The 12125-nt window shown below is 37.3% G+C and overlaps 1 protein-coding gene across 1 annotated transcript in view; it reads left to right on the forward strand.

Moving 5' to 3' along the window:
- Oseg4 (intraflagellar transport protein Oseg4) overlaps window positions 1–12125 on the forward strand; it is a 270266-nt gene that overhangs the window by 99290 nt on the left and 158851 nt on the right. The window contains exons 10-11 of the mRNA XM_090385309.1: window positions 9420–9545; window positions 10256–10348. Coding sequence (XP_090241435.1) covers window positions 9420–9545; window positions 10256–10348 — 219 coding nt within the window. The remainder of the gene's footprint in view (window positions 1–9419; window positions 9546–10255; window positions 10349–12125) is intronic.

The raw sequence follows: 12125 nt of genomic DNA on the forward strand, positions 1-12125 counted from the left end.
AACCTACATGGTAATCTATGTGAATAAGCACATATTTAGATATGAATATCTGGCCAATTGATGCCATTATTAAGCCTTACAGGTCTTCCTCGGACACAGCTATCCATCTTGCCAAACCTACTCATCCCAGATGGCAATTATCTTCTTTATGTATATCAAGATCATCCTTATTGCTACTCTTTTATGTAAATTGTAGAAGTGTTGTAAAAAATATCACTGTTTTTTGTCTCTTCCTTCTGCAACAAACGTTTGCCATAACTGTCCTCACTGAAACCTGGTTACGTCCATATACACTTGACAGTGAAATTTCACCCCTCTCCTATTCTGTCTATCGTTTGGATAGAGACTTGAAGGGTGGTGGTGGTGGTGTTATCTTTACCCATCAACTGGTCAAAGTGCTACAGTGGGAAGTGTCAAAGTGGGAAGCATTCAAGGAATTAATCGTGGATGCTACTAAAAGTTTCATACCTATTAAGAAATATTGTTCAAGGTTTAGGCTTAAATGATTATCAAATGAGCTAATGAGACTCGTAACAGAGAAGAAAAATGCATGGAATGCATATAAATTATCAAGCGACTCAGAAGCCTATGGCAGATATAAGCTAGTCTGTAATCAGGTGACAAAGGAGGTTAGGCAGCCGAAGGCAGATTACGAGAAATCCTTGGCAAAAGATGCTAAGAAAAACAGCAAGGATTTCTTTACTTATATAAACTCTAAAAGGAAGGGGATGAATCTGATTGGTCCATTTTTTTTTTTTTTTTTTTTTTTTTAATTCTACACCCCCAAACACGAGAGGTATAGAACCTATAGTACTTAGTACAGTGCTTGGGTTGGAGGTTGAGAAGACGAAGGAAGATATTTGTTGACATTGGACTTGAACTTCTGTAGATTGTAATTATCAGGAAATACATATGAAGGAAGGTTGTTCCAGAAAACGGCAGTTGAATAAATAAATGAGGAAGATGAAAAGTTCGTTCTGTGGGTTTGAAGTTGGACAGTAAATGGATGTTGGCTGGTGGCGGCACATGTTCGGACTGTTTTGAAAGAGAGAGAGAGAGAGAGAGAGAGCGGGAATTATAGAAGCCAATTCAGAAGAACAGTGCCCATGGAAGTATCTGTAGAAGAGGCATGCAGCAGAAACAGTACGTCTATGAGAAAGCGAGTGGAGAGACTCTGTTAGAGATGAATCATTAATTAACCTAACTGCCCTCTTCTGAATGGAATCAAGAAGCCTAAGAGAGGTTTTGGTGGCACTACCCCAGATGTGGGAACAATATTCCATGGCAGGGCGGATTTGCGATTTATACAGAGTGAGCAGCTGTTTGGAAGAAAAGTAACGCCGAGAGCGAAAGAGAAAAACCAAGTTTTTTAGATGCAGAGGAAGCAATATTTGTAATGCGCTTGTACGAAGAGAGATTAGAAGTCAGGGTAATCCCCAAAAGTGATATATCATTTTGCCTAGAAATCAGAGTGTCACTAAAGATAAGCATAGGAGCAGAAGAATCCTTTTTGCGAGATATAAGATAAGACTGAGTTTTAGAAGGGTTGAAATCAACTAGTAGTAGTAGTAGCAGTGGCATTTGATGCAAGAAAGCAAGTGTATGAGCTTATGCAGCATCAGCCAAAAAAAAAAAAATAAAATAACACCATTCCCTCCAAATGCCTGTCCAGTTCCTCCTTAAATTTATTCAACCTATCAACGTCCACAACGACAGATGGAAGTTTGTTCCAGCAATTAACCACCCGCTGGCTAAAGGCAAATTTCCGCACATCTAATCTACATCTGTCTTTTCTTAATTTGAATTTATGCCCCCTCAGGTTTGTAATCTGAACAAGTGGAAGGATCCCATCAGAATTCAGCGTGCTCAACCCATTCAAGGCCTTATACACCTCAATCAGATCACCGCGCAGGTGCCTAGTCTCCAGCCACTGCAATTTGCAGAACTTCAGCCTCTCTTGGTAAGAGGATCCCTTCATTCCCCTCACCAATCTTGTTGCCCTTCTCTGTACACGCTCAAGCAAATCTACATCCTTCCTAAAATGAGGCCTTCAGACCTGTACACAGTACTCAAGGTGTGGTCTGACCATTGCCTTATACAGAAGGACAATCATCTCCTTCTCCCTGCTAGCAAAATTCCTATATATCAGTGACAAAACCCCATGACCTGCCTGTCAGCTATCTACATTGCTCAGAAAACTTCATATCTGACCGCACAATTACTCCCAGGTCTTTTTCATTTTCTACCACCTTAAGTGTAGTACCACACAGTTGGTACGTTTCTCTGGGGTTACTTCTACCCATATCCAGTACTTTGCATTTGTCAAGGTTAAACTTCAGTTGCCACTACTTAGCCCATCTGCACAAATTATCTAGATCCTGTTGCAGTAGCACACTGCCATTACTGTCATTAACAACCCTGCCAACCTTTGTATCATCTTCAAACTTTGACACTAAGCCTGATATACCTTTATCATTGATAAATATACAAAACAACAGTGGACCCAACACCGAACCCTGTGGGACTCCACTAATAACATTAGTCCACAAAGAGCAGCACCTAATTGTTTACCACCTTCTGTCTTCTCCCACCCAACCATCCTTTTATCCATTGTAGCAACTTAATGGTACGTTTTTCTTTCCCTTAATACCATTCTGCTCCAATTTGTACAATAGTCTTCCATGCGCAACAGTGTCAAAAGCTTTCCTGAAATTCAAATATATGATATCAGAATTATTTTTTGCATCCAGTTCCTTTGTAACCACATCATCATAATAACCAATCAAATTTGTCAGACAAGACTTTCCCTGAACAAACCCATGCTGTGTATGAATTATTGCTGCAGTCTTGTCTAGATGATCCTGAAATGCATCTTTAACCAGTGACTCCATTATTTTACCCGGAACTGAAGTTAAACTAACTGGCCTGTAATTACTCGTGTCACCCTTCGATCCCCCTTTGTGAATTGGGGATACATTTGCACATCTCCAGTCCGCGGGAACCTCCCCTGAGTCCAAGGATGCTCTCATAATTATGGTTAAGGGTTTGCTTAGTTGCTTTGCCGCCTCCTTTAATATAACTGGATAGATCCCATCCACCCCAGGTGCTTTTCTTATGCTTAACTTCAACAATTTCTCCTCCACTTTGCTTTCAGTTATTACAAAATCATTAAGTACCCTGCTACAATTTGATAACCTTCTGCCATTTTCAAACCTTAATAATTCCTCATGTGTGAATGTAGATGCAAAATACTCATTCAGTTAGTTTGCTATCGGAGCACGATCATCAACAGTCGGACCATCGATGTCAAGTCGACCAATCAGATTCATCCTCTTCCTTTTAGAGTTTATATAAGTAAAGAAATCCTTGCTGTTTTTCTTAGCATCTTTTGCTAAGGATTTCTCTTAATTTTGGCCTAAACCTTGAACAATATTTCTTAATAGGTATGAAACTTTTAGTAGCATCCACAATTAATTCCTTGAATTCTTCCCACTTAGAATTTACTGTTGGTAACATCATCAGTTGATCCCACCGTACAGAATTTAAAAACTGTCTGAGACCACTGTACTCACCTTTACGGAAGCAAAAACCCTTTCCTTTACCCCTGATGGTAATTAAATCTTTAAGTAAATCCCACATCAGTACACTGTGATCACTGCCACCTAGTGGTTCCTTTATCTGCAAATTCTTAATACACGAATGATCACTGCTGATAACCAGATCAAGAGTATTACTCTCTCTGGTTGCCTCTCGAACATGCTGCTGCAGAAAACAATCATCTAATAAATCCACAAATGTCTGACTAGTGTTTGTGACCAACCCACAAGTTCCAGTCAATATCTGGGAAGTTAAAATCTCCCATTATAAGACATTCTGGTTTACTAGCCCACTCTGTTTCTCTGTACAATTGTTCATTGTACTCATTCGAGTCATTGGGCCTATAACACACTCCTACTCTTATTTTTGCTTTAGCAGTGCTTATGTCACACCAAACTGACTCAACAGTGCACTGTTCATCTATATCACCTGGGTGCACTTCTTTTGATTTTATGTTTTTCTTAATTAACAGCATTAACACCTCCTCCCTTCCTATCCTGTCTATCCTTTCTGTTTACATTGTACTCCCCGAATTCCAGTTCTGCATTCCTTATATCTGTGTGACACCACGTCTCTGCTATCCCAACAATATCTGCCTTTGATGTCTTGACCAACACTTCAAATTCATCAAATTTATTTACTATACTTCTGGCATTGGTATACATGCACCTATTCCTATTCCTAGTTCCTCTAACACATCCCATATACCCACCTATTTCACGATGACTGCCATCCGTCCCTGAAACCCCGAACACCCCTCGCTCCAGTTCGCTACTTATTCTAATAGAAGTTGTGCGAGAATCACCTTCACCTCTGCCTGTGGCTACTGTTAAACTATTAGTCCTTGTATTCCCCCAACTATCAGTTTTCCGACCCACCTAACACTGCCTCGATAGCATCAGCAAATATTCTTGCACCCTTTCTATTTAAGTGTATCCCATCCCTGTAGAAGCAGTCTGTCCTGTTAACAAGTACAGACCAGGCTGAAAAAAATTCTACCCCTTGAGCTCTGCACAGTCTTTCCTGGGCCGAATTGATCGACAAGGCTCTCATCATGTACTCCCTTCTATCGTGTCTGGGCAGAATTGCAGACACTTTCAAATTCAACCCTAATTCATGGCTTTTGTTCAACAGTGACCTGTACTTGTTAAGTAATTCTGCTGGTCTCCTACTCTTAATATCATTAGTGCCAATGTGTACAACTATATCACCTTTTGTGCCCTTAAAAGATTATATCTGCTCTACAATCATCAACCTTTGCCCCTGGCAGACATACCCTGGTCCTGTCCCACCTATCCTTTTTTACAAAGCATGTTCCCCGTTTCCCTGACAATAGAGTCACCAAAAACTACTAGTTCCTGTGGGACCAGTGTATTCTACCATGGAGGTTGCCTCTGTGTCGCGCGATGACCAAGTGCAAGCTCTGGTGTTGATGTGGGCAGCTGAGAGCTTGAATGGCCACTCAATTTAGATCCTTCGAGGGCATCCACCCTGTCCTTCAAGCTCTCATATAGGCTCATAACAACGCTGAGTTGTCGCCTGATTTTGTTACACTCCTTACATCGTGCACACACAAAGAAATCTCCCATGGCAATATCATGTTCTGTTCCAGAGAGTTCGGTAAACATTTCACTTGCACATTTTTTTAGGCTGTGATGCGTTGGAGAATTGCCCCCCTCAGTTCTCCCCCGAGTCACAGCACTCCTACCACTTTGTGCCCGTTGCTTTGCTGCTCTACTCTGGGGCATGTTATTTTAAATTAATAAGATCAATAAATTTAATTAATTAAATGTCAATACTATGCTATCTAATAGAAACAGTGATGCGTATTATGTTATATAATTATACGTTAGAGCTACCTAATTACCGCAGTTAAAAATTTGAATTCCCTACCACTCTATACAAAAACAATGGCTGCAAGATTCGAACGAAATAACAGTTTTACGTATATTAAGTAGTAATCTACAAAAACTCTTAATCTAAATTAAAAATAAAAATAACCAGCGTAACTATAACTATAAGACTACGTATAAAGTACAATATAAAATAACAATTAGGTAAATAAAAAGGCAAACACTTATCGCTTTTTCGGAGCCTGTAATTCACAGCTGTAATTTTTAAAGAGAGTCAGCGCCCTCACGAGCTCGAACCTCTGTCTAATCAAGAAGCATGTGCTACGCAATGCTGCTCCTGCTCACCTGGCTACGGAGGCACCCTACAATTACTGAGTGGCAACTTGACTTAAATGATATAAAAACCTAATGCCCCTTCTACAGTACCTCCCTGGATGTACCATGCCCCACCATTCAATTTATTACTTTCAATGGAAAAAAGATTTCCCCCCTGTAGAATATATTATAAGTGTACGCATCTCTGACAACACAGTATGCACTGTTCACTTGTATACAGATGGATTGAAAGCTTTAGATCTAATTGTAGATCAGCACATACGGAATTAGATATAATACCACATATGCATTACAAATACATGCCTTATCACTCCATAATAAAATTTTTACTAAAAATTATTTCAACAGTTAGAGACATTAAAAATGCATCTATCTGTGACAACATGTGAAGCCAACCGATTTACACTGCTGCATCTGTACCATACACTAATACAGGCACGACTGGATTATGTCTCTATAGTGTACAGCTCTGCTACACCGAGCACACTACGATGGCTTGATCCTATACATCACAATGGTTTCCACCTTGCACTCGGTGCATACTGTACATCTCCAATCCAGAGCCTTTATGCTGAATTCTATAAACCTTCCTTCCATTTATGCAGAGAAACCTCTCCTAGTAAACTATAGGAGAGGTTCACCCAATTTGGAAACTACTTTTCTCTCCAAAATGGGAAAACCTTTACAGAGCCTATCCATCAACAGGGATACACCTTCAGTCTACAATTAGTTATGTTATGTTCTTTGGCTTTTAGGAGCATTAGCAACTAAGGCCATATTGCTCTAGGGATATTGGGGATATGCGGTGGTCATTCCCTGACCTTTCCGCATCTTCCGTATTTTGTGGTCACGAGCTCGAACCCCAGTCTAATCAAGAAGCGTGTGCTACGCAATGCTGCTCCTGCCCACCTGGCTATGGAGGCATCCTACAATTAGTGAGTGGCAACTTGACTTAAATGGCATCTCCGTAGCCAGGTGAGCAGGAGCAGCAGTGCATAGCACATGCTTCTTGATTAGACTGGAGTTTGAGCCCGTGACCACCAAATACAGAGGATGCGGAAAGGTCAGGGAATGACCACCGCATATCCCCAGAGCAATATGGCCTTAGTTGCTAATGCTTCTAAAAAAAAAACCAAATAACAAATAACAATAACTTGACTTAAATGATATAAAAACCTACTGCCCCTTCTACAGTACCTCCTGGATGTACCATGCCCCACCATGCAATTTATTACTTTCAATGGGAAAAAGATTCCCCCCTCCCCCCGTAGAATATATTATAAGTGTACACATCTCTGACAGCACAGTATGCACTGTTCATTCCAGTGTATACAGATGGATTGAAAACTGACAGTCTTGTCAGTGCGGCTGCAGTATTTTCCCAATATCACCGTAGCTAAGAAACTTACAATTGAATGTAGCAGCTTTACGGCAGAACTCTGTGCAGTTATAGTAATAGTAATCGTGGCATGTGATGCAAGACAACAAGCATATGAGCTTATGTAGCATCAGCCAAAAAAAAAAAAAAAAAATTCACATAACCATTCCCTCTAAATGTTTGTCCAGTTCCTCCTTAAATTTATTCAACCTATCAACTTTCACAACGACAGATGGAAGTATGTTCCAGCAATTAACCACCTGCTGGATAAAGGCAAATTTCCGCACACGTTTATTCTACAGCTATCTTTCCTCAATTTGAATTTATGTCCCCTTAGGTTCATAATCTGAACAAGTGGAAGAATCCCATCAGAATTGAGCGTGCTCAACCCATTCAAGGCCTTATACACCTCAGTCATATTACCTCGCAGGTGGCTAGTCTCCAGCCGCTGCAGTTTGCAGAACTGAAACCTCCCTTGGTAAGAGGATCCCCTCATTCCCCTCGCAAATCTTGTTGCCCTTCTCTGTACACGCTCAAGCAAATCTACATCCTTCCTAAAATGAGGCCTCCAGACCTGTACGCAGTACTCAAGGCGTGGCCTGACCATTACCTTATACATAGGGACAATCACCTCCTTTTCCCTGCTAGCAAAATTCCTGTATATCATTGACAAAACCCCATGATCTGCTCTGGCAGCCTGTCTGCATTGCTCAGGAAACTTCATATCTGACTGCACAATTACTCCCAGGTCTTTTTCATTTTCTACTACCCTAAGTGTAGTACCACACAGTTGGTATGTTCCTCTGATGTTACTTCTGCCTATATGCAGTACTTTGCATTTGTCAATGTTAAACTTCTGTTGCCACTTCTCAGCCCATCTTCCCAAATTTTTTAGATCCTGTTGCAGTAGCACACTGCCATTACTGTCATTAACAGCCCTGCCAACCTTTGTATCATCTGCAAACTTTGACACTAAGCCTGATATACCTTCATCAATATCATTGATAAATATACAAAACAACAGTGGTCCCAACACCGAACCCTGTGGGACTCCACTAATAACATTAGTCCACGAAGAGCAGTGCCCATTGATTACCACTCTCTGTCTTCTCCCACTCAACCATCCTTTTATCCATTGTAGCAACTTATCCTTAATACCATTCTTCTCCAATTTGTACAGTAGTCTTCCATGCTCAACAGTGTCAAAAACTTTCCTGAAATCGAAATATATGATATCAAAATTATTTTTTGCATCCAGTTCCCTTGTAACCACATCATAATATCCAATCAAATTTTTCAGACAATACTTTCCCTTAATAAACCCATGCTGCAGTCTTGTCTAGATGATCTTGCAATGCATCTTTAACCAGTGACTCCATTATTTTACCCATAACAGAAGTTATTATAGCTTTAATGGGCAGCAACCATACTGCTCACTATCTTATATATGGATTCAATCAGTGCAATTTAAGCTATTCAGTGGAAGAGAAAGCACAACAATCCATTACTCGTACAGATCTGGGATATTCTAACCAAATTAAATGGAAATCGTCAGAGCATAACCTTCTGCTAGATTCCTAGTCATACTGGTATCCTGGGAAATGAGTGTGCAGATTTAATGGCCAAAATTGCAATTAATGCTATTGATACTTCCTTCAGTGTACCATTCTCAGATTACAATCTATCATTAAGCAGTGTTGTGCAAAAAATCCTGGAAAAACCAAACTAACAAAGTTTATTCCTTATAAAGAATGACCTGAAAACATGGAAATCCAATATTAATGTGTTCATAGTAGCATTTTCTTATTATACTTTGTACTTTCAATAATAGACTTCCATCATGCATAAACTGGTAATTCTTATGTAAATATTAATGTTTATATCTTCTTACAAATGCTCTCCCTTTCCTCTGTTTATTTCTGTCCCTTTCAATTAGAAAAGGAAACAGTTTGTTTCTATGAAATCATACGTGTTCAATCACAGTGTGAAATCTTCATTAGGCATTTATTTTTTCTCAAGATTTTTGTTCGATCTTTTCTTTTTTTTTCTTTCTTTCATGATAATTTTTCTATTATAAGTGAAAGAAAGATAAGTGTGAAATTTTGCTGCATAAATCTTCCTTTATATCTATTAGCATTAGTGTTTTATAACATAAGAATAAATTTTTAGATACACTTTCTCCCTTTTCATTTGTTTTTTGAAAGATGTTTTAAAACAGCTGTGTAAATTTTCTTCTTAAATGCTTCTCTCCACAGCATCTTCACACCCTTCGGGTTCCTGGAAAAGAGATTACTAGCTGCTCCTGGGAAGGAGGAGGTCTACGCATTGCACTTGCTGTTGATTCTTTTATCTTCTTTGCAAATATTCGACCTGACTATAAGGTAAATAAACACCAAAATTATATAAAATAGTTAGGGCTCTTGAACTTGTGGATAAATATTTAACAGAAGTCTTATTAAATTGCTCGAGCGATAATAAATTTTGTAAATAGTCAATATAATTTATAATTATTTGTTTGTAGAGATACCCTCTATAAATTCCAAAGCTGCTAGCTTGTCTGGGGGAATATTTTATTAGAATCCTTACCTATAATGTGATTGTAATCCAAATCATTTTAGCATTTAGCATCTTTAAGCCATGCAGCAAAGCCAGTAGAAGCTTGATATTCAAAAATATTTATGGGATGTATTATTAATTTAAAAGTTACTTGATAATGAACAGCCATGGTGCAAGAATAAAAATATCTTCATTTATATCAGGATGAATAAAGTGAATTGAGGTTTAGAGACATCTTAACAGTGTTTCTAGTTGTTTATCTCTTATCTTCAGTAGAATAGTATAGTTATTTATACTATTTAATTGTTTATTTTTCAAATAAACAATTTGAGGTAATTAACAATTAAATAATTAAACAAACAATTTGAGGCTATTTCTTCGTGTAATTTTTAGGTAATAATTGCTATTTCTTTGAATATAAATTCTATATTATAAAATAATTATAGAATAGCAAATTGGATAACTGGAATAAATCTATTTATTTTTTCCTTATTTTATATTATGTTAAGTGTAACACTTTTTTTTTTTTTTCTAGTGGTGTTATTTCTCTAACACTGTTACATATGCTGTAAATAAGCCTGATAGAATTGAAAGCACTGTAGTCTTTTGGAATACTAATACCAATGAGGTAATTTTCAAGTTTTCTTTTATTTAAAAAAAATATATTAAATTATGAATAGGCAAGATCCATGGCCGAGATTTCATTGTTAGTATTATGACATTTGCCATTATGACATAGTAATTTTGATTGCCTTCCTTGAAATATTGTAGTTCTTGTGCAGTCCCAACAAATTATCTAATATGTATATTATGTATGTTATAAAGTACATACTGCTAATATATTCTAGTTCATTTTAAGTTGCATATAAAAATTGAAATGTATTGTGTTACATTTCAGTTTTTATATAAATATCAGCATAAAATTACCAAGGGGGTTAGGCAAGCTATGTCAGACTATAAAGAGCATTTTGGCTAAGAACACAACAAAAAAGTACCAAAGATTTCTTTGCTTGTGTTACACTATAGAGAAAGTGTAGAGACAGTACCTGCATTTCTGTGATCTCTTCCTTTTGAACCTGTAGAAAAAGAAGGTGTTGTTTATGTTTGAAATTTATAGTCTTTGCATAATGCTAATAGTTTCTGCCATAATGAAAGGCCTTTAGATAAATCCTCATTATTTTTATGTTGAATTATTTGACTGTTTATTTATGACAAAGTATTCCTAGTTGTTTAAATGCTTATTGATTATTTTTTGTTTATTATTTTGTGCAGGATTGCTCAATAGAAGTTGTTTTACTTAGTGTAATGCTTATAAACTGACAACCATTCACGCTCTCACATTGTAATGCTGTCTGGCTGTTTTTGTTACAAAAATAGACTTGTTACACTTTCATCACTTCAGTTGATAGTGCTATCATTGATATAAACAGAGAGTATTAGTAGTGGCAAATGATGCAAGAAAGAAAGCTTATACAGCATCAGCCAAAAAAAAATCCATTTCATCTAGCTATTCCCACCAAAGAGTAGAGAGGGAAACTGCAGATAAGATAACATCAACAGGAAGTGGATGAATATTCTGCAAAGTAAAAGCTACTTATTACTGATAATATGAGCTTTTAATAATTAGTGACAGTTCTAATTTATTTAATTCCACCGCTGGAAATATATAGTTAGTTTAATGTTTCAAGCAAAGTTTATCAGTAAAAACTTCAGTGAGAAATTCATTAAAGTATGAAATAGGTTATGTATATTATGCAGTTGTGAAAATAATTTGTCTTCTTTTGAAAAATACTGTGATGTCGGAGGAATATTCAAGTGATATTTATAAAGAAAATAAAGACATGCGCTACAAAAATGGAGAATTTTTGAAGATTTATTTCTTGTGATAAATTTTTATTTCAGATCTGTGTAAGAAGTACCAAAACAAGGTAGGAAAGAAACTTGGGATTGTTCTTGGATTCTATCCAACTGTCCCCCCCTCCCCCATTTGAAAAGCTTAAAGTGGCACTTAATTTAAAGATCATTGATGGACCACTTATTAGTTCAGTTAGATGTTTGCATATATCAGTCCATGAAATTACAGTCAAATTAAATCTATAAGAGATAAACAGAAAACTTTGTCAATCATTATGGGAGTTAGTAAGTAAACAAATGGCAGAAGTTATGTTTAGTACTATTTGTCAGATTCTAACTAAAATTAAATGTGAAAACAATGCTGTTTATGTTGGAACATTCAGTTTTGTCTCATAGTAATAATAGTAATAGAGGCGTGTGATGCAAGAAAGCAAATGAATGAGCTTACATAGCATCAGCCAAAAAAAAAAAATTCACACAACCATTCACTCTAAAAGTTTGTCCAGTTCCTCCTTGAATTTATATAAACTATCAACTTCCACAATGGCAGT

This window comes from Mastigoproctus giganteus, chromosome 11 (assembly GCF_048544385.1).
Source record: "Mastigoproctus giganteus isolate SK-2022 chromosome 11, ASM4854438v1, whole genome shotgun sequence".
NCBI classification, from domain to species: domain Eukaryota; kingdom Metazoa; phylum Arthropoda; class Arachnida; order Uropygi; family Thelyphonidae; genus Mastigoproctus; species Mastigoproctus giganteus.